Genomic DNA, 22,494 nt, shown 5'->3' on the forward strand with positions numbered 1-22,494 from the left:
CCATGACATTTTTAATGGTGTCTTGGTTACTACTATTCTTGGAAACTACAGTGGGCAAATGGAAGAAGTTGAACTTGCCGATTGTATTAGGATCTTAGAATCAAGGAGTTGGAAGAGCCTCCTGGGTCATCTAGTCCAACCCCCTGCACTATGCAGGACACTCACAACCTTATCACTCATCCACCGTAACCTGCTACCCCCTTGAATCTTCACAGAATCAGTCTCTCCATCAGATGGCTATTCAGACTAAAAATTTCCAAAGATGGAGAACCTCCAAACTGCTCTGTCAATTAAATAACCCTTTAATTTTTCTGACTTACTTGGAACATTGAAAATGTAGCTTCTCTCCATATGAGCTTTCTGTGTGAACACACACTTCGTTAGGAAAGGATTCACTTAAATGCAATTAAATGCATATATAACAGCATTGTGTATTGCTTAAAGCTGGTATACAGCGTGTTTTACTTAAGCAGGAACCTCCTCCCAAACATCTGTATAATAAATTATATGTTTCAAAGTAAAACCATTTATAACATGAAATGAGTGTGTGGTGAATTTTTAAAATTACAATAGGGAATAGCACATACAACATCTAGTGTTGCCGTATTATTAGCGTAACTATGACTTGGGTCTACAGAGAGAAACAAGCAAAGTAGAGCTTTTTTAACTAATTTTTTCCAGGCCTGGAGAACTTGCAGATCACTCTGGTGCTTCTAACCAAGGTTTTAATTTATGGGTTCAGGGCAATGTAGTGCACATAAATCTGCTATAGTGTTCGACCTTTTCTTGGCTTGCATAAGCCCCATTCCTGAAAACACAGGAATACATTGCTTTCTTGAAGACAGGAATAGTCACCTTTCTGCAGATAGATGTGGCTGAGATTGCATTTTATACTTATACTAAGATTGCATTTTAGTATAAATAGCCAGTTATTTGAAGTCTAGCATTATAAATACCACAATAAATTATGTAATGGATCCAAACTAATTCTTGCACAAGTTGAATGTGTTTCTGTTCACTCAGGGGGAAGGTGATTTCCACTGATCTTTTCTTCCTACTGCAGAATCCCATGGTGTTCTTAGATCCAATGTTGTCACTTCACTTAGCTAATGGAAATGGAAGATTCCATGTGGTTGAAGATAGTATTGCCATTAGCTGAACAGAGTGGTAAGATGCAACACATTGTAGTTATTGTTATGGACTTCCTAGTGGGTGCCAAAGATCTAGCTTGAAACGTCCAGGGGGATATCATTGTGCATTTTCTTAAAAGTCACAGAATCCACCTTAGCAGTTTCATACCGATCCTTGCCAACTTGCTTTGAGTTCTTTTGAAAATACTAGTGCTTATTTACAAGTGAAAGGAATAGGATCCTTGGCAGTCCTTCGTCTCACCCCTTTGAACTGTACTCTTTCCACCCCTTCTCTGTTGTTTGGTTATTTAATTAATTCATTTTGAAAGGTCTATTGTTCCTGTCTTCCAGTAGAGATTCAATGGCAACTTACTCCCAAGCAAAACTATTTTGAATCTAGGCACTGGTATTTTATGTACAATATATCTTACAGGCCTGGAGGATCATTGTCCATGGGGTCGCAATGGGTCGGACACGACTTCGCACATAACAACAAATATCTTACAGATAACTTCTCAGTTCTTCTTTCACACACTGCATTTCCCTTGAATTTTAAAAGTTTCTTAGGTAATTACTCTGCAAACATATAATTAAAGTTTTCTGTTATCAGACACTTTCATATGCTGATACTCTCAAACTGTTGCTTATTGTTATTGTGGTTATTTTGAGATCTGTAAATATGTGCAAACAACATTTCTTAGAGCTTTACTACAGGTTCTGAACTGTGTCTCCAATTCATGGATACCGTTGGAGACAGGTTTACCAAAATTCAAAGCCAAAGTGGTTTTTTCATCCATCTCTCTATGGTTAAAGATGCAATTTTGGCCACTGAGAAGGAAATTATAAGATTAGGGTTTTCCACACCAACACTACTTGGAACAGGATACAATCAGGCAAAACCTGTAGTGAAACAAAGGATTGAGGACTCTGAGCGCCTGTTAGATCTTTCTCACTCCCCTAGGAGAGATGCCACATCGAGTCTTTCTCAGACTATGAACTCCCTCCAAAATACCATAGGAGAGCATTCACACTAGCAAGAGGCTCAGCATTATCTTCTGCCATTCTGGTGAGCTGCTTTAAGGAAACCCCATTAGCCGAAAGACTCTTCCCATGCAATTCTGGGGAGATAGAGTCAATCGCATATGTGCTCTTAAGGTGCCCTACTTTTAACCCATCAAGAAGTAAGTTGATCCTGCCATTATTCAGGGATCTCTCCAACAGCTCAGTCAAGGGAAAAGTTAGGGTGTTTCCGCAAAAGGACCAGTGTTGCCAATTGGTCCCACAAAGTGGAAATGCTATTTTTAAAAGTGCAATCTCGGCGTTACGCATAACTGCCTTTGTAGTGGAATCCAGTAGCGTTTCATTTCCCACAGGTTTCCGGTCTCGCAAAAATTGCTAGAAAGGAAGCGATTTTTTCTGTGCTTGGTCCCGCCCCGGCCATCAATCAAATGAACAGCCAATGGGTGGTTGTTATCATGCTCCGGAAAAGCCCCTTTCCCTTTAAGCACAGTTTTTAAAAAAAAAGAAAAACACACGTTGCAACGAATATGCCTTGATTCCTCCTAATGTAGAGACCCATCTAGCTGGTGTGTGAGCTGGCGAATCATCGTTACCATGCTCCCCCGAGTGAAAAAAAAATCCCCCCCCCCGCACGGGCGCAATTTTTGGCCGAAAATAAAGGGAACTTGCAAACGGGGCCGTGTTGTGCTTGGGGACTTAGGGGAACTTTAAAACACTTCTGTGGAGGGACTGTAGCTGGAGAAGCCTCACTGGGTGAATGAAGCCTCGCTAGTTCGTTGCTTTCCGCTCGCTCCGAGGAAAAAAATGGCGATCGCTTCACCGGAAGTTTGGAGGAGAGAGCCAGGGGGGAGGGACTTTGTTGGAACCGCAACAATGGGAACACACAGGTCTTTTTCGCTAGTGCTGCAGATTGTTTGCAAGAGTGTAGCCCTTTTCGGAGGGTGAATCCACTTTTCCCGATTTCCCTTTTAAGAGCTACAACGAATCGCTTTTCGCAGAACTGTTGCAGGAGTGTTGCAGATTGTGTGCGACATCTTGCGGAACTGCAATTTAGTAGCGTTTACAATTTGCAAGCCTTCTATATTAAAGTCGTGCGGAATGGACCTTAGATTTCTTCTATGGAATAGAAAGGTCCGTATTATTATGCAGGTTGCCAAATATTGTGCTCATGTGCATAGCATATGGAAAAGACAACTAAAGCTTCATTAATGGTGTTTTAGCGGAATTTTACTATGCAATTTTTAAAATTTATCTGGCAATCATGGAATTTTAACTATTCTAAACTTTCTCATCAGTTCTTAGAAAATGTATTTTTTGTTGCACAGTGTTTATTACCAATGGTTTTATCTGGCTGCAGTGCTGTATTAAATAAACTTGAACTTGATGTGTAAATATTTGGGACACAGAAACATAAAAGCAGCTCTCCAGAAATTTATATAGATATATTTGTAAGATATGGATATGATAATAGATTTCAGGCATACCTTCAGTGTACTCCTGGAGCTTGATGGCATTTCCCATATTCCTTCTTTTTCTTAAGGGAGAGGAATGTGGGAATTTATTTTCAGGGTGAGGTGAGTGTCTGGTTGTCGGAAGCCAATTTCTATTTTTCTGGCTGTCAGAAGCTATTGGGGTACCTGTTGTCCTGAAATCTCATTCCCCCCCCCCGCCCCATTTGCTCTCCAAAGTTCTGAATGCCTTCCGGTCCTTGTAGATGTTCCCCTTTGAAGCTTAACTACACTGTCTTAGCCATAATGCTCCACTAGCTCCACTTTTAATTTTGGTGTTTCATTGTGTTTTTTTTTTTCTTTCCTCATGCTGCCTTGTACACAATCCTACATAATCTGATCATTATTCCTTAGGTTTTCTGTTTACTTAGTTTCTGGCATGTTGTATTATATTGTCATAATCTCCACTTCTGCTTTGTAGAAAGGCAACTTATCCTCTAGTGCTTTATAACAACCCTCTGGGTGGTCTTCCATATATGATGTGCTTCCTTAGCATTAGTCCATTTCGTATTTTATTAATCTGACTCAAGCAACCGCAGTACTCTTATGTTAGTGAGCTCTTATGAACAGCCCTTCCTAATTTAAATGTATATTGGTTTTTAATCTCTGTGTTTCCTGACAATGAATCCCATCCTTTTCAAAAACGTTATTCTCAAACAAACCACAGTTTTGTTAAAAAATATAGTTTATTCCACAATTTTTCTAAGTAACACTTTCTTATTTGTTAGTAGATTAATGGTAGCTTCCTTTGAATACGTAATTCAGTGACCTTGTGCCATGTGTCTCATCACAGCTTGATATTTAGTACCACAGTAGGTTCAGGGATCTTACTGGATCAGAGCACCCTATGGTTGAAAGTTTAAAGTGGGTAGCTGTGTTGGTCTTCAGTAGAAGAGCAAGATTCAAGTCCACTAGCCACCCTAAAGGACCAACGAGAACTGCAAGGAATATGCTTTTGTTTTGAGAGTCCCTGACTAAGGGAGCCTCGAATCTCAAAAGCTTGTCCTTAGAAACCTTTTTGGACTTTCTTTAAAGTACTATTGGACTCAAATCTTGCTCTTTTCATGGTGGAAAAGTGACAGTGGATATCAGTGGATAGAGTGAGACTGTAAAGACTATATAGCAGGACAGTTCAAACTATCTGGAATCTCTTGTATTCCCTAGGCTGCTATGATAGACTGTACTGGTGAGTAAACTGTTAGTGGAATTCAAACTCTTGCCTCTGAGGGAGGGAAATGGAAGGGGATAGTCATAGCTGCCTTTCAGGGCAGAATTCTGTTGAAGTAATACTGCCCTCATGTGGCAGTAGACAAAAAGCAAAAGTCCAGTAGCACCTTAAAGACTAACAGCATTTTTGACAGGTGAGTCACTGCTTAAATAATCTCATACCCTACCACAAGTTTTATTAGTCTGCTACTCGCCTTTTGCTCTTTTCTACTTCTATAGAGTAAGGTGACCAGATTGTCCCACTTTTGGAGGGACATCTGGGGGTACCTGGCAAATTGTACTTATGTTGAAATTAAAAAATATATATTACAATACTATTTTTGTGTTCTGTGTGTTCTATGAAACTTTTTGTTGCGCCATATAGACCAAATTTTAATCAAGAACCCTCCCGGTCAATGGTGTCCAGCTTTACCAATGTTAAAATCTGGTCCCCTTACTATAGAGAGACTAACACAGCTACCCATTTGATCGGCCCTCTTGTGTTAAGGAGTGCTAGCTGTATAGCCTTGCTGCAACTTTCCTTGTTGTCAGATATGTTTTGTTTTTACTCTTCAATCTCTCTCTCTCTCTCTCTCTCTCTCTCTCTCTCTCTCTCTCTCTCTCTCTCTCTCTCTCTCTTATTGTTTTGTAACATTGGCTAATATTCAGTTTCTGAGTCGTCCAGTCTCTGCTTGAATATCTCCAGCAAGCGAAAACTTTCTCTTCCCCACAGGGTAATTGGTTCCGTTGGAAACATTCTTATATCTCAGTGAGTCACAGCATTTATCATGCAATCTACATTCTTACAGTTCTGAACGGACGAACCTTTGCCCCTCAAGGTTCTGAACTGAGAAACTTACTTTACAGATGGCTGCTGAGCAGATTTCATTTCTTCATAGACATGTCTTGTGATCTTTGGAATGCTGATGTTACATTTTCTTGCTGATCTAAAATGCTGATTATGTAAATGGTTCAAATTCAACAGAATTCTCATTCATACAAGGCAATCACTTCAAAGTGCTTTTAGAAATATCACTTTTGGGTGAGGAAAGTCTGAACACCATGTATATATTTTCATAGGTGAGGATTTTAAAGATTTTTCCATTTCTGGCTTAGCTGTAATTAATTGTTGCTAATCAGTGTTTGGTTAGCAGCATTTTAGAACCAAGCAGTTAATTTATTTAGTTGGCATTCAAATGTAGTTGTTATTCATATCCAGATATTGTAGTGCAAGTGTAGTAAGGATATTCATAATATTTTGTCTTCTGTTGCCCAACTTGGAGGTTTGAACCAGCAGAGTCCAGAGGCCTGGGCACACCCAAAGACATAAACAAATTCCTCTGATATAATGGGTTCTTCATTAATTATTAATTCTGTCTGGGGCCATTGTGTGTCTAGGAAGGTTGATGCACATACATGCATTCAGTGCACAAAAACTACAGAATAGCATGTGTGAATGACCCATCACAATGCAGACACCGTAGGCAGAACTTTTGTACCATCTGAAATGGGGTACTTTTCATGGAGGCAGTTCACACATGCAGCTGCAATGTGCAATCATGAGAAATGAAGTGACTAGTGATGTTCATGTAGGAATGAACAAGGAATGAACAAGCCAGTTTTAGTTGTTTAAGGTCAAATTTGTCTTTTGAACTATGACCTGAATTTTGTGATGGAAGAGCAGGTGCTGTTCTGGTTGAGCTAAACTAGAGCTTAATTCGCCAAAACAATGGGAGAACAGGAAACAAATCTCCCATTGTTTTAAAACTACAAATAGCAGCCGCAGATAATCCCAGTTTAAACTGGTGCTACATCATCTAGAGCAGGGGTAGTCAACCTGTGGTCCTCCAGAGTTGCGGCAGAGCAAGCAGCTTGGCCAGGGGGGGGGGGCTCCATCCACACAACAGCCTTGTGGGGTAGATCGAGATAGAGCGTTCGTCTGGAGCAGCGGAAAAGATTGAGATCGGCATGGTGGGACAAGAGGCAGAACTGAACTGAGAAACCCCAGAAGAAAACCAGTTTATATACAATCATGAACAATGGATCTTCACGCCATTGGTCAGTTTAGTTTTAATTCCTGTGAAAAAACACTTGCATGATTTTATGGTTGGGGGTCACCACAACATGAGGAACTGTATTAAGGGGTCGCGGCATTAGGAAGGTTGAGATCCACTGCCATAGGTTTGCCATTGCCTGCCTCTGTGTGGATGTATGCCTTTTGTGATTGCCCATGTACATACTGCCAAGGGCTGACCCTATGGGGATCTGATGACAGTGAGTAGCCTGTGCCATCCAGTTCAGGGTGGAGAGCATTATAGAAACCTAATCTAGAATTTGTTAAGGTTTGAATGACAGTATTCTGTCGTCTGTCAGCAGCTGCACATGGAACATGGAGCTGGATAAAAGGAACCCCTGGGCCACACCCTTCTCTTCAGTAGATGAATCCATGTTGTATTTATGACATTCGGAATTATGAGTATTCTTTCTGTAAAATCAGATTCATCAAGCTCCTTTTCGTTCTATGACATGCTGCATCTGTTATGTGAACATAGATTATAAGGCAAAGGACATGATTTTTTTTTCTGGCAAAGAGCCCTTTGGATAGCCTTGTACAGAACTTCCTAACGGACAGTGCCTTAATCTTTATTGAGGAACAGCTGGTATTATAATGCACATAATCCACCCAGTATTCAGCCGGCCACCTCCCGCCCCCCACTTCATGATTTAGAACAGTTACAAGGACATCCCACGGCTGTCTTAATTACAGGAGAATGAGATGTTGGCTTAGTATGGAAAGCTGATGCATGCATGCAATAAAGAGGATTTCATCTGGGAATTTTGAACCTGGAATGATTTCATCTGGAATGATTTCATCTGGAACTGAACAGGAAAAATTCCTAATTTCCCACTCATTTTTAAACGGTTACATTATCCCAGGACTTGTGGCCAGATTCGTTCTTTGTAGTGTACACTTTTTTTCCCTGTGACTTCACAGCTTTCTTTTGAGATGCCACAAAATACTGTGCTATCTTCCTTCCCATATAGAAGATTTAATAAGTGTTGGGACTACAGCAAATCTTCTGTAAGTTTTCAAAACATACTGTTCTGGCTGTAGACATAAGGAATGTGAAAAGACAATAACCAAGGGTAATTGGAACAAATCTATACTCCAGGAAATCAGACCTGTAATGATGTTGAAAATCATCAGGAGTATGACCTTTTTACCACTAAAGAACGGGGGGGGGGGTTATTGAACTTGCATAATACAGATGAATCACCACAATGTAATATCCTAATGGATGTTTACTCAAATTTCGTTCTCTGTTCTCAGCTTTAGTGTTATCTGTGGAATGAAATTATATATTTCCTTACCAATCTGAGGAATCCATTTATTTTAGAATGCAAGAAGAGCTTTCCTAGGGCAGACAAAAGATTTGTGTAGTTCAGCATCTTCTTTCCTACAGAATCCTGCAAGATACTTCTGGGAAACGGATCAGGAAGACATGAAGAAAACAGCTATCCTTGATGCTGTTGTTCCCTCGGCCATTTGAGCCTGGTTCCATCCTCCATGATTTGGGAGTAACAAGTCACCACTTCTGTACATGCAGTTGTTGCCATGTTAGGGTCATTTGAATTGTCCAGGACTTTTCCCACACTGCTGGAGGCACCATACTGGGCTTCCGCCAGGTGTTTCAGCCAGGGCAGATTGCCCCACCTCTTCCCGGGTCCATACAGGGGAGCATTTTCCTCACCAGTCCTGGTCTGCTCTGTATTTGTGCTTCCATATGGGGTAGCAAGGTTCTGTCGCATGGCTCCGCCATCAGAGTCATTCCTTATTTTTTTTAAGAAGGTGCGATTGCGTCTCTGCCAGCTGAGTGAGATCTACGCCCGAGCCTCTGTTACAGGTAATTAAGGAGTGGCCAAAGGATTCATAGCTATTGAGTATGCATAGCTATTGAGTTCCATGCACAGAACTCACAAGGCACACCTGATCAGAAATCTTATTAATGGACCCAGAGAAGCTACGAGGATAATGAACCTAAACAGTTCCACAGGGCCTGCAAAAGGGAGCTCCTCTGCCAGGCATTTGGTTGAGGTCGACCCAAACCAATGCTTCCAGTTGGCCCCCAAGCTCCCCCCCTACGACCAACACTAATCGGTTTTATCCACTGGGTCCAGTAAGAGTTGAGCTGAGGCTCTCGCAATTTCTATTTTATAATGTTATTGTTATGATCTTGTTATTATTGTTATATTGTTATTATTGTTACTGTTACCTCTTACCATGTGTTAATTGTATCTTTTCCTGTTTTCTGTAAACCGCCGTGAGCTATTGGGGAAGGTGGTATATAAATATAATAATAAATAAATAATAAAATAAATAAATAAATACTTCAAACTGCACTATTTAGTACAGGGGTAGTCAAACTGCGGCCCTCCAGATGTCCATGGACTACAATTCCCATGAGCCCCTGCCAGCGAATGCTGGCAGGGGGCTCATGGGAATTGTATTCCATGGACATCTGGAGGGCCGCAGTTTGACTACCCCTGATTTAGTGTGTGTGAAGGTGCTCATAGTTAGACCCTCAGCATAACCTGTTTGCAGGGAAGAGAGGGAAGCCGTGTATTGCTACCATGAACAGCTTTAAAAAAGCAGGATAATGTCATATACTGTAAATTCAGATTCAGAAAAAGACTTTTAAAAATGGTCACACTTCTATATTATAACACCTGGTATTGTTGGAGTGTTTTTGTGTTACACAGCATTTGAGAGGGATGAAGAGCACTTCAGCAGCTTAAGTATTCCTACAAGAGCAGTGGTTGATTCAATGAAAGATTATGAGGGTTTTCTTTTTTCGGGGGGGGGGGGGGTTAATCTCTCACTGTTACTAGGCACACACTGGTAGCAGAACAAGGGCCAAGATGCACTTTTAAAGATCGAGATCACAGGGTTTTGATTCATATTCATATAAGCTTTTTTGGTATGTGTGGAAAATACCTTGGATAAAGATTGAAGGGAGTCAGGAAATAGCAGTGATGGGGCCTCAGCCACCATTCACTAGTTTTCAGGGATGTTGCTTTTTTCTTCTCATTCTGCATATAATATGGTTTATATGCAACAGAAAATGAAAGCAGCTAGGAGGGAGAAGCAAAAATTCAGTCAAGTTGATCTAAACTGGCTGAAAGCCTTGTCTTTCCATGTGTAAAAACATTTGGTGAGTTCATGTATGCCTCTCTAAATGGCAGTAATTTAAAATCAGCAACGTATAAATAACACCAACTTCTAATATGCCTTGCTCAAAGCATTTTTCAGAATGTGGTAGATCCACTAATGAATAACAGTTCAGGAAACCAATGCCAAGAGTCTGGCAGGCAGTCCTCATTTTAGACAGCAAGATGTTAACCTCCTGTTTGGTAAACAAAGGATACACAAAACTCCTCTGCATGATTTCCTCGCAATCTGTACAGAGCATGAGAAGAAAAGATCTTATTGTGCCTGCAGCTGCTTTATTTTGTTTTTCAAGCAAAAACAAAAGTCTTGTTTCAGCTGTCTGTGTGGCCTTCACTTCAACTATTTATTTAAGTTGGGCCAAAAGGCACTTTTCTAAAGATGATTTATTAGTTGACAAAATGGAGAAAGTTGCAGAGGAAAGAAGTTTAAACGTCTATGATGTAATGATTTCAGACTTGCGATTTCAGACTCTTTTATATATATAAGAGCTGAGAGTCTTTTGGTCCCTCCTCCCCATCCAAATCTCAGTAGAGTAACTTACATCATTCTGATTCTTTGTTATTGCATTTCCTTCTTTCCTTATAGAATGAAAGTCCCTTCATGGCAGACAGACAGACAGACAGACAGACAGACAGACAGACATCTCTATTGAAACCATACCTAAACCAGCTTCGTTTCAGCAACATTATTGTAGTTTCAGTGAGGTTTATATTGCACTGTGGTGCCTCTGTCCTCTCCCTGGGGTCATACTTGTCCCTTTCAACCTACAGGGGAGGGGAGCAGAGCTCCAAAATTACCAAGAAGTTTAACATGAAGGTTATTTAATAATGTGTTCAGTAAGGTGTGGAGACACTCATACCAAACATCAGCACTTTATTGATTACACACAAGTGAACTGAACAACCCACCACCCAAACTTATATACACCAAAGCCTGTGATTGGCCCCTCAGTGGAGCCCCTGATTGGGCAAACAAGTAACTGATCCTGTGTACCAGCCAATGGCAATTATGCATCCTCGATGTTTGAACTAAGATCCCTTCTCCCAGTCTCTGCTAAGCCGCAGACACAACAAGAGTAATATCTTTGTTGCTCCTATTATGACTGCAAAATTTTGCATATGATTTCTTTCAGCCATAGCTGTTGCAGTTTAATACTGTACAAAAGACCTCCTCCAGAGCTTTAGTACTTCATAGTCACTGAATACACAGGTACCTGGGGGTTAGCATGCTTTGTATTGTGATGAATAAAAACTATGTACCAAAGTACCCAAAATTTGTTTCAGAGGGGAAACAGTGTAATTTGCTTACTAGTATGAGGTAAATACATTTGCATGTATTTGTTTATTTTGAATAATTCTGTTTCTGCTTATCACAGAAGGGACTAAGTTTCAGAGGGCAGTGTTAGTCTGCAGTAAAACAGTTCAGCAGTGTCTTAAGGACAAAATATTTTGGATATTAACTCTTGAGAAAGTTGATACCCCAAATATCTTATTTGAGAGAAAGGTGATACCCCAGAAGTTTTGTTGGTCTCTAAAGTGCCACTGGGCTCAAACCTAGAATGGATTAAGGGGCTACCCAGGAAATGCTCTTTATCTGTAGAAATCCAGTTTAGCTCCTTCGCCACCTTCCAAGTGGTCATATTATTTAGCAGTCTGTCTTTGCAGACACAATACTAGAGTTTTCCTGCCTGTTATGATCCTTGCAAAAGGTCCTGCCTTGCAGCATAACAAAAGTACACAAGTAACTCTCCCTCACTGGCAGTCTTCAAGCAAAGGTTGGATACACACTTTTCTTGGATGCTTTAGGATGCTTTGGGCTGATCCTGCGTTGAGCAGGGGGTTGGACTAGATGGCCTGTATGGCCCCTTCCAACTCTATGATTCTGTGATTCTATGATTCTAAGTACATTGGCATGACAATGTTGTTGGCCACTGAATCATAGAGTTGGAAGGGGCCATACAGGCCATCTAGTCCAACCCCCTGCTCAACACAGGATCAGCCCAAAGCATCCAGGAAAAGTGTGTATACAACCTTTGTTTGAAGACTGCCAGTGAGGGGGAGCTCACCACCTCCTTAGGCAGCCTATTCCACTGCTGAACTACTCTGACTGTGAACATTTTTTTCCTGATATCTAGCCTATATCGTTGTAGTTTAAACCCATTACTGCGTGTCCTTTCCTCTGCAGCCAACAGAAACAGCATCCTGCCCTCCTCTAAGTGACAACCTTTCAAATACTTAAAGAGGGCTATCATGTCCCCTTTCAACCTCCTTTTCTCCAGGCTGAACATTCCCAAGTCCCTCAACTTATCTTCATAGGGCTTGGTCCCTTGGCCCCAGATCATCCTCGTCGCTCTCCTCTGTACCCTTTCAATTATATCTACGTCCTTCTTGAAGTGAGGCCTCCAGAACTGCACACAGGATGCCAGGGGCTCATGGGAATTGTAGTCCATAGTCATCTGGAGGGCCGCAGTTTGACTACCCCTGCTATAGAGAGCTGTTGTGTGTAATCTGATCTTGATTAACCATCGTTCTGACTGGATAGAAATAGTTCTTTGGGAAGAGGGGTACTTAGTTTGCTCTATGTAAATACACCTAGGATTTGGACATCAGTCCTAAAAACTGAAAATAGTTTACAGCTAGAAAAATAATATGGAGCAGTTCAGTTTATATTGGATAAAGTATCCAGGACCTTGTTGATACTGTGCATTAGAGCTTTCATGCAGTTGCTTTCATTTTGAATTGATTTTAGATATGTTGTCATTGACCTGAAAGAGCCTCTTGTGGCTCTGAGTGGTAAGGCAGCAGAAATGCTGCCTGAAGCTGTCTGCCCATGAGGCTGGGAGTTCAATCCCAGCAGCAGGCTCAAGATTGACTCAGCCTTCCATCCTCCCCTGGTCGGTAAAATGAGTACTCAGCTTGCTGGGGGGTAAACTGTAATGACTGGGGAAGGCACTGGCAAACCACCCCGTATTGAGTCTGCCATGAAAACGCTGGAGGGCTTCACTCCAAGGGTCAGACATGACTTGGTGCTTGCACAGGGGATACCTTTAGCTTTACTTTACATTGACCTGAATGGCCTGATCTTGTTAGATCTCAGACGCTAAGCTGGGTTGGCCTTGATCATTATTTCTGGGTTGCTATGCAGAGGTTACCAATGGTAAATCCCCGCCTTATGAAGACACAAGTTGGCTGCAACTGGGCAACACTTTCCATTCCCACCATGACTTCATTTCATAAACTCTGTTTTCCAGTTTGATTCGTCCTCGATGCAGTTGAATGCAGGGATGAATGTCGCATTACCTCCCAAATACAATTCTGCCAATGTCTTTTATTAACTAGACTAGACTAGATATTAAGATAACTCTCTTAATGCATTTGCTCCTATTATTTAATGTAATGTAGCTGGAAAAAGTCAGTGCAGATTATCTTTAAAAGATGTAGAATTTTCAGTGAAAGTACTTCCCTTTAATCCAATGAACTGTTCGCAAGAAGGTGATCAGTTGCTAAAGCAAACTAAGATGCTCATCAAGTGGATAATGTGGGAAATGGATAACGTTCTGGCACAGGGAGTATAAAGTCATGCTATGGATTATGAACTGAAAATAGCCAGAATAATCAGTTGGCTTTCACTGCAACATACAGTTTAATGGGCAGTATCCTTTTAGTACTGGTATTGATATTATCCGTTATTCAAACTTTGTCTTGATAAATAAATACTGTTATGGTTAATGCTAGAAAAGCCTCCCCCCCCCCCCAAAAAAAAAAAAGACCACCAGGCATAGGGGAGCTGATCATGAAGGGGTTATTTGAGTGTAAGTTGAGGAGGGGTGGAAGGAAGCCAAGAGGGATCGGGGAAAATGGCATGCTCCAACTTTTTATTAACTAGAACTTTTCTCTCTTACCTTTCACCCTTGGGCCTTGAATATCTTGCTGGAAGAGCTTTGAAGCAGGACTAAATTTCTCAGTGATTCAGAGAACCCATATTTCTGCATGGCCTCCTCAGCTGCACCTGGTCTTTTGAGACTGCCAGTCTTCAGCTGAACAGCTGTATGCAGAGGCTGGGCCTGGCCTTTTGACATTGGATGCCCTTGCCAGAAGGCATAATGATTCTACCATTCTTTGCCAGTCTGTGGTATAGGAGCCTGCCTCAACATGGTTGTGGCACAGGAGGATTAAGAGAGAGTTCCACATGCACATTACTCCTAGGTCCCGGGTTCTGATGCTGGCAATGTTGTGTACCCAGCTTCTGGGTTCTTTTGAAATGTGTACACCTTCCACACCCTTCCCATTTGCACCCTGTGGGCAAAAACTGACTCATACCCCAAAACTTTCATTTCTGAAATCTAGGGTGTCAGCTGGCACTTTTTGTACTGGCATTTACTTCTGAGATCTTTGCAGGTACATTCCTCGCTATCGCTGAACTGCATTCGGCAGATGATTCATGCTTTTACTACTTTTCCTTTCAGCATTCAGATGATCCTCCACGCCTTGAAAAATAAACACACACTTTGCTCTCTCCTGCGTATCTGTGAATAATTCCATTGCATTAAGAAGCTGTACATTGGTCCTGCTAGTTATTCTGCTCTTTCCCTCAAAATGCAGTCCTGTAGTGGCATGTGTGTTTGTGTTCTGCTCTAAGAAAGTAGTATTTACATTTTTAAATTATTTAATTGTATTGCTTCCTAAGCAAGAGTTCCTATTCAACCCTTCACCTCTTTTACAGCATGGGCAACATCAACAGAAACTATTATTACAGTTCCTTCCTTCCAGTTTATTATTGAAACTGACCATGCTGAGAGGATTTGCTGTTTTGGCAAACCGATGCGCTGTCTTTCGGCATATGTTATTTACAGAGGGTGTGTCTGCACCACACGTTCATCAGCCTGCCTGACAGTATTGCCATTTGCCTTTATATTCCTGCCAGAAGTCAAGTTGTGAGCCGAATAAGCTCTTTCCTTATCCTTTTTGAGTGCAACCAGAGGTTTATTTCCTTTTAAAATTAAGAAAGCATACCAAGCGTCCCCTCGACAAAAAGTTACTAAAACCCATCATGCAGTATAAAATTAATGGTGACCCATTCTCTTGTTTCCCTCTTCAAAGGCAAGGACAATCCATCCACCAAATCCCATCCTTTTGGGGTGGCTTGGGGGAACTTGTGGGGTCCACACAGTGGTGAGCCACTGAACGTTAATGATGTGCTACATGGAACGGCTTCCGCATGGTGTTGTTTTATGAAGCCACTACCATGCATCTGACATCTTTTATTGTACTGATAGCCGTTCTTCTTCCAAGGGGTGTTACACACATGTGGTTCCCAGGCAGATGACACAGTAAAATTATCAGTGACGCTTCAGTAGAAAAAAGATGTCATGTGCTTGGAGAAAAACTTACTGGCTTGTTCAGGTGCAGCAGATAATGAATGCTTCCATACCCAATGATACACAACTAAAGTGATGTTTGTTAAAGACACGTCATGATGTTCCGATTACCTGATATCTCCATCTTCAAAGCTGCTGCTTTTACGCAGCTCATGTTAACATTTATTACCATGACAGGCTGCCAACGTGTAATTTTTCAAGCAGGAATTTGAATGGGTGGGCGGGGTTAAGAGTTTCCGTGAAACTTCTAAAGCTTCTGGCAAAGAAGCACTAAGTCGGATGGTGTAGAACTGATACTGTAAGTACAGCGCTGCCGCAGGGGATTAATAACCCTGCTGAGGTTTAAAGTCCTGGCAAGTCTCCAGCTGACTGCATCTGACAAGCTCATGTTTAGAACTATTAGATGTTGATTTAGATCCTGGCTGTGGGGGGAAAGCAAAGAGTCTTGGATTGTTCTCAGAAACTGTGGGGGTAGAATTAAATGTTCTCTCCTGGCTTTTCTTCCCCTGCTCATGTCCCTCCTTAACCTTTCTTCTTTTCTCTCTCTTAGGTATGTGATGTCAAATCAGTAGGCTGTCCTCAGTGGCCTCCCACACACCGTCGTAACGTCATGTACCAGTATGAATATTAACACAGACATGCATACTTCAGTACTCTGCAGCCAAAGAAGAGAAAGGGTACGTTTGGAGAACAAATGACCGGGAAACACTGCCTGGCTAACTTCTGCTGGGAACACACCATCCCCTTTTCTGCTGATGAAGAGCTGAACAGATTTAGGCTTTCTCAAATCTCTTTTTAATTTGATTGTTTGGGGTTTCTTTACACTTTGGGTTTCAAGCTCTGAGCTGCACTGGACCCAAATACTGAACAGCAATATGTGTCATGTCATTGTCACTTGCCGCTCAATGCTGTGGACACTCCTGAGTATTGTTGTGGCTTTTGCAGAGCTCATAGCCTTCATGAGTGCTGATTGGTTGATTGGCAAGGCAAAACTCGGGAGTGCTCATAACGGAGACAATGGGACAGGAGGATCACTGGAACCGTATCGTCCAACCTTGGGGATCTATGAACGCTGCACCCGAATCCAGCACATGCCATACTCCAGGCGAGACACACAGTGTGGCCCCTATGCGGAGAACTTCAGCGAGATCGCCAGCGGCTTCTGGCAGGCTACCGCGATATTCCTAGCCCTGGGGATCTTGGTACTATGTGCTGTTGCACTAGTATCCGTCTTCACCATGTGTGTACAGAGTATTATGAAGAAAAGTATTTTTAATGTCTGTGGGCTGCTACAAGGGATTGCAGGTAGGTGTGACGAAGCACAAAACTGATACCTTGATAGTGTTAAGAGTGATGTGAATGAGAGAGCGTTCTCTTCAATGCTTTTCTTGTCTACATTCTTCTCATATTCTATTTTTGACTTCCGCTGACCCAGAACAGGATAACACTTTCTAGGATAGCACTGTTCATCTCCAGCAGGCTGGATTTGATAAGTGCACATTGTGACTTAGTATGTCCTGGTACACAGTATCAGCTGACATTGGTCTAACCAGTATCCTATTCTGTTTCTGGTTGGAAAAGATAGCACTGCAAAACTAGCTTGCAAGCTCTTAGTGCTAAACCATCTCTCTCTTGTTGCTTTAATAATTTTTACATCGCATTGAAGTTGATACTGTTTGTCTTTATCCCTTTTGAAGGGATCAGAAATTATCAATATCTTTCAGAGGGAAGAATATGATCATTTTCTTGGTTTATTTGAAGTACCATAGCAAAATTATGTAGATTCATTTAAAGAATAATGTATCTCCATTTTAGGCAGCTGATGGAGTTAATTTTAGATGAACAAATGAATTGTCTTCAGAGCCTCCTCTTCCAAACTGTTACAGGGTAATCAGATTTAAATCCAAATTGAAATCTGATTAAGCATTCTGTAAAGAAAGATAAGAAAACAATGTTTAGAAAATAGCAATTAAAGATCATTGAAAGTTTACACCATTTTGAGGTGTGCGTATACTAATAGGAGCTCTGTGTGTGTGCGTGTATTTATTTTTGATTTGATTTTTTTTATAGGGCCACCCTTCTTGGCCCTGTTGTCCTAGAGCAGTGTACAACAATTTAAAACCAGCTTTAATTAAAACCAAAGTCAATCAATTGATCTGTCTAAAACATTGGCGTCCTTTGCTTCTAAACCTCTTCACATTGCTCTCCCACATTATTAGCAGATCCAAGACATTACAAGGGACAGTGTTTTGTATGGGGGGAGGTTCTTAGTTGTTTCTGGTAGCCTGACATCAACCAAATTCCTGGTGGAAGAGCTATGCAGGCCATGCAGAACTGGGCAGGCCCTGCTCAATCAATACAAGCAAACAGTAGATTATATACTCTGCTATGGAAGTTTCCTAGGTGACTTGGGCCAGTCACACACACATAGCCTGGTCTACCTCAGAAGGCTGTTTTATGGAAAAGTAGGAGAATGATGTAAGCAGTTTTGGGTCCCTATTGGGGGGGAAAGGAGAGGTATAAATGAAGTAAAACTAACAAATAATATGAATGTCTTTGAGTCTGTCTTTAAAATAGACCCACCTCTGTCTTTAAAATAGACCCTTATTTGTAAGGTTGCATGTACTGCAGGGAGATAATTAATTGCAGCAGATTATTACATAGTGCACCATCTGAGCTGGTTCAGCTACTAAGACAGCTTCACCAAATGTAGTGAAGGAGAAGTTGAAGTGACTTTTAGCCACATCAGTATGCCTACTTCATACGTTTCATAGTTTCTCTGAAAATCCAGGGAACTGTCCTTCCACAGTAATGGTAAAGGAGAGCAATCTTTTGTGCAAGTCATCCACTGAGTAGTTGTGAACTGGTGGGAAAAATCTCTCCCCAGAAAGACTTGGAACCTCTTGATTCTAAGATCCTCTGGGTAGACCACCTGGCCAGAAAAGTGGGTTTTGTTGGACAAGAAACAAGTTCTGTTCATCTTTGATGAGAAATCATCTTAATAGCATCATTTACCCAGAGAGAGGTCTTTCTTTCCCCACCTACAACTTCCTGGGGTTCTGGAAGACATTGTTTTCCTAGCCAATGACATTCCTGCTTTGAACTACTCCCAAAGAGAACCCTTTTTTCAAGGCTCAAAGGAGCTGCAAATTAACTCAACATGTATTTTTCTTAGAACTTCATCCTAGTGAGTAGCCTCCAGTTCAAGAGACAAATGGTTTGTGTCTTCCCTAAAATAAAAAAATTTGTTGCTGTTCCACATTCATCAGTGGGAATGGAAGGACACATGTTCTGTGATTGTTTAAGGACCTTGACAAAGGAACATTGAATGAAAAATTGCATGCCAAAAATGGGCATTATTATATTGGTTCTCCCTGGTTAAGTCAGTACAAAAGGGAGAGAGATAAACAGTCTGCTAAATAAATGAAGGAAGCATATACTGTCCCTGATTACATAGTTGAAAGACATAGACATCTGCTTGGGTAAGTATGTAATATTAGGAATTTGCACTGAACTTATTACAATGGGGTAGCTGCATTAATGTGTTTCAGCAAACATAAAAAGTAGTTTTGGAGTGTGTTAAAGGCTAATAGTTCCATCCTAAGCTGAGTTATACCATTTTAAGCCCACTAAGTTGTGGCACAGAGTGGTAAGGCAGCAGACATGCAGTCTGAAAGCTCTGCCCATGAGACTGGAAGTTCAATCCCAGCAGCCGGCTCAAGGTCAACTCAGCCTTCCATCCTTCCGAGGTCGGTAAAATGAGTACCCAGCTTGTTGAGGGGTAAACGGTAATGACTGGGGAAGGCACTGGCAAACCACCCTGTATTGAGTCTGCCATGAAAACGCTAGAGGGCGTCACCCCAAGGGTCAGACATGACTTGGTGCTTGCACAGGGAATACCTTTACCTTTACCTTAAGTTTGATGTTGGAAGGGTATTTCTCCACCCTGTTTTTTCCTCTTCTTAAAGACAAGAAAGAGACAGTGTTGGTGAATTTAACTGTTAAATCAAGGTCCACTTGTGGGTCCTGATCCATCTACTTAAGTTTTTAAAGTATAGTTGTTCTGAAATTACAGTGCCACTAATTACCTACATGCCTTGATCTGGTTAGTTCAAGATCCCATCAGTCCTTAGAAGTTAAGCAGGATCAGCCCTGGTTAGGACTTGGATGGAAGACCATCAGGATAGTCAAATGTTTCTACACGGAGGTAAGCAATGATAAGCCACCTCTGTTCATCTCTTGCCTTAAATATTCCACAGGGGCTTTCTCAAGAGACTGGTATGCCTAACAGTCTCTTGACCTTTCAGAAACCTTGGTTCAGGTGAGGCCTACAAAGTATTCATCCTAACCTCTCTTTCAGAGAACTCAGGGTCATGCTAGTTGAAAGTAGTTGAAGTAGTTGAAACTTACCCTGGAGTTATGAGGAATCCACCACAACACTTTGTGCTTTTGTTTTGAACAACCTCTCACCCTAACATAACTTTTGGTTATCGCCATGAGTTGGCTGCAACTTGATAGCAAAAAGTGAAAAAAGAGCCCATCTGACTAGCACTTGAAAAATGTAACTCTGTACCCAACCTGTGTTGTGACTAGAAATTTAGTAAGCTTGAAATGCTTCACTGGGTTCACTGATAGTCAGTAAGGGTAAGATGGCTACATCCTGATAGTTGTCTGTGTTCTGCTGCTGTTGTGCCTGGACTCTGTTGTACACGTTTCTGGCTTTGGTATTGCAAATGGTTTGAGCAGATAGTTCTTGTAATCTGTCAGCATGGCTATGAGCAGACAGAACTATAAAACCATTGCTACACAGTTAGTCCGAGGTCTCAGCATTTGCTGACAAATTTTGTTTTTTGATATTATTGCTGTGAACTGCAAATAATTCACAATCTAATCTTGAAGTCTTTTTCTTAATGGGTATTTGGAACATGAGCTTTTTGTCAAATCTGATAATATTCAATTTTATTTGCAACCAAAGAAGAAAGATCTTCTTGACATATTCATGATCTTGATTAATTGTGTGTGGGGTGTGTGTGTGTGTGGGGGGGGTGTATTTATTGCTGAAATTTGTCTTGGAGAAGAATTGTTTACATTTCTCTCCCATTCCTTAGGTTGGGCTTGGAAATTACATAAGGCAAGACTTATAGAATGAACACTGTATTTTTTCATTTGAGTCTGTACTCCAAACAGGAGTGCCTAGAACTAAGGGGTTGCTTAGGGGGGACTGACAGATTAGGCCAAAGACTTTAGTCTTTCTGTGATAATAATCAGAACAGTCCTATATAATGTACCATCTGATGCAAAAGTTCCTCTTGAAATCTCAAGAGTTTGGTATTGTCTACTGTTTACTGTTGCTTTGCAGGGAAGCAGTGTGTTGTAAACATTTAGAAACAGACCAAAAAAGAGTAAGTCATTATCTTCAAAGGATTTGGAGAACAGTAGATCCATATAATTAGATCAGTAATTACTTTGTAACAAGCAAAAGAGACCAGACAGGCTGTTGTCTGAGTATCACTAGAAAGTATATAATCTTTTTTTAAGATGGCTGTGAATCACTTGGAAGATCTGAGTGCCAGCAGTTTTGTTCTTAAAATACGAATGGGGAATTAATTCAGACTAGATTGATTGCAATAACAACTTATTTTCAACCAGTAAATACAGCAGACCAACTGTTTATATCATAATACTCTTTGGTGCCCCCATTTAATGGGATGGATCCAGCATAACATTTCCACTTGTCCAAAAAGATGACCACAGCTGCAGCTTGCACTGAGTCAAACATTGTATTCCCAGTTCTGCTTCCACCAGTTTGTTGTGCACTATGGTATGTAGGGAGGAAAGCACTAGTTGTTGCCCAATATTTTGCAGAAGCAGAACTGTGCTCAATCCATTTATGTTTCCACTTGTGTAGCACTGGAGCCAGGACATCAAACAGAGAAGCTCTGTCATTTTATTCCATGATTGGACATCTCTTCCTCTTGAGCATATAAAAATTGTCCTATACAAACAAACTAGCAGATATGTCTGGGGTAGCATTTGGGAGTCAGTAGAGAACTATTTGCATTTTGTTTTATGCCATATTTATTTTATACTCCCATCCTAGCTTTTCAAATATTTTTTTCTCCAAGCCTTCAAAAGAGAACAGGTTGCAACCATTTTCAAGGCTTGCCCTCCGGTGAGATTTAAGTGTCATTTAATTTTAGCTGTGTCTTTTGAATCCCACTTCTGTGCCAGGACACTGTACATAGAGCCTTCTTTGGATTATTTCTTTTTTCACATTGAGAGTAATTTCATATGCCTCTACTGCCCCCTTGCCTCACCGTCTTGCTATAGAACATCTGTTCCCTGGCCCCTTTTCAACTTCCTTCAAGGCGTTGAATGCCTTCTTTCTTGGATTCCCTTGTGCCTACATTCTTCATTCACTTTGACAAGCTCACTGCTCCAGCAGCCTCCTGCCTTCCCTCCCTAGCCTCTTTCTTTGGCCTGTGACTCTCGATTGACCACTCCACCCCCCCCCCAAGGGTTGTGGACCAATTGGTTGACTAGATATGCAAGCTTGGCTTCCTTGAACTTCCGCCTCTCTTTTGCTCCCTCTATATAATCTTAAATTATGTTGCTTCTCCCAATACAAGCCTGTTACAACCTACAGATTCCTCTGGGATTATGTTTCTCACCTGACTACCTCATACTCTTTCAGTCTGCCCTTCCTCTGTCACACTGTAGTCTCTCACTGCTATCCAAAATCATTCACCTCATTTAGATTGTACATTCTTAGATTGTAACTTGAATCCTGCAGTAAATTTCAACTACTGTGTGTGTGTATGGGGGGGGGGTGCATAGTTTCCAATGAGTCCCCCTCCTGCTGCAGGCCCTCAATTCCAGCAACACTTTGGGTTGCAGCAAGATGAAGAGGAAAAAATCCCATTACATTGATGGAGATACCCTCAATTTGAGGAACTTTATCGTAGGATCCAAGACCATGTAATGCTGTTCTGATCTCTTCTTGGGCTTTCAATCTTTTTTCTG

General features: G+C 41.3%; 1 protein-coding gene across 3 annotated transcripts in view; it reads left to right on the forward strand.

The window, feature by feature from the left end:
- LHFPL2 (LHFPL tetraspan subfamily member 2) overlaps positions 1 to 22,494 on the forward strand; it is a 104,313-nt gene that overhangs the window by 67,579 nt on the left and 14,240 nt on the right. For 2 of the 3 annotated variants that reach the window (XM_077347326.1, XM_077347329.1), the window contains exon 2: positions 16,022 to 16,776. In XM_077347326.1, the coding sequence (XP_077203441.1) occupies positions 16,347 to 16,776 (430 nt within the window). In that variant the 5' untranslated portion in view covers positions 16,022 to 16,346. Of the gene's footprint in view, positions 1 to 15,647; positions 15,770 to 16,021; positions 16,777 to 22,494 lie in introns of those variants that run through there. The other variant, XM_077347328.1, reaches the window with a different exon arrangement.

The sequence above is a fragment of the Paroedura picta genome, chromosome 7 (genome assembly GCF_049243985.1).
Source record: "Paroedura picta isolate Pp20150507F chromosome 7, Ppicta_v3.0, whole genome shotgun sequence".
Classification (NCBI taxonomy): Eukaryota; Metazoa; Chordata; class Lepidosauria; order Squamata; family Gekkonidae; genus Paroedura; species Paroedura picta.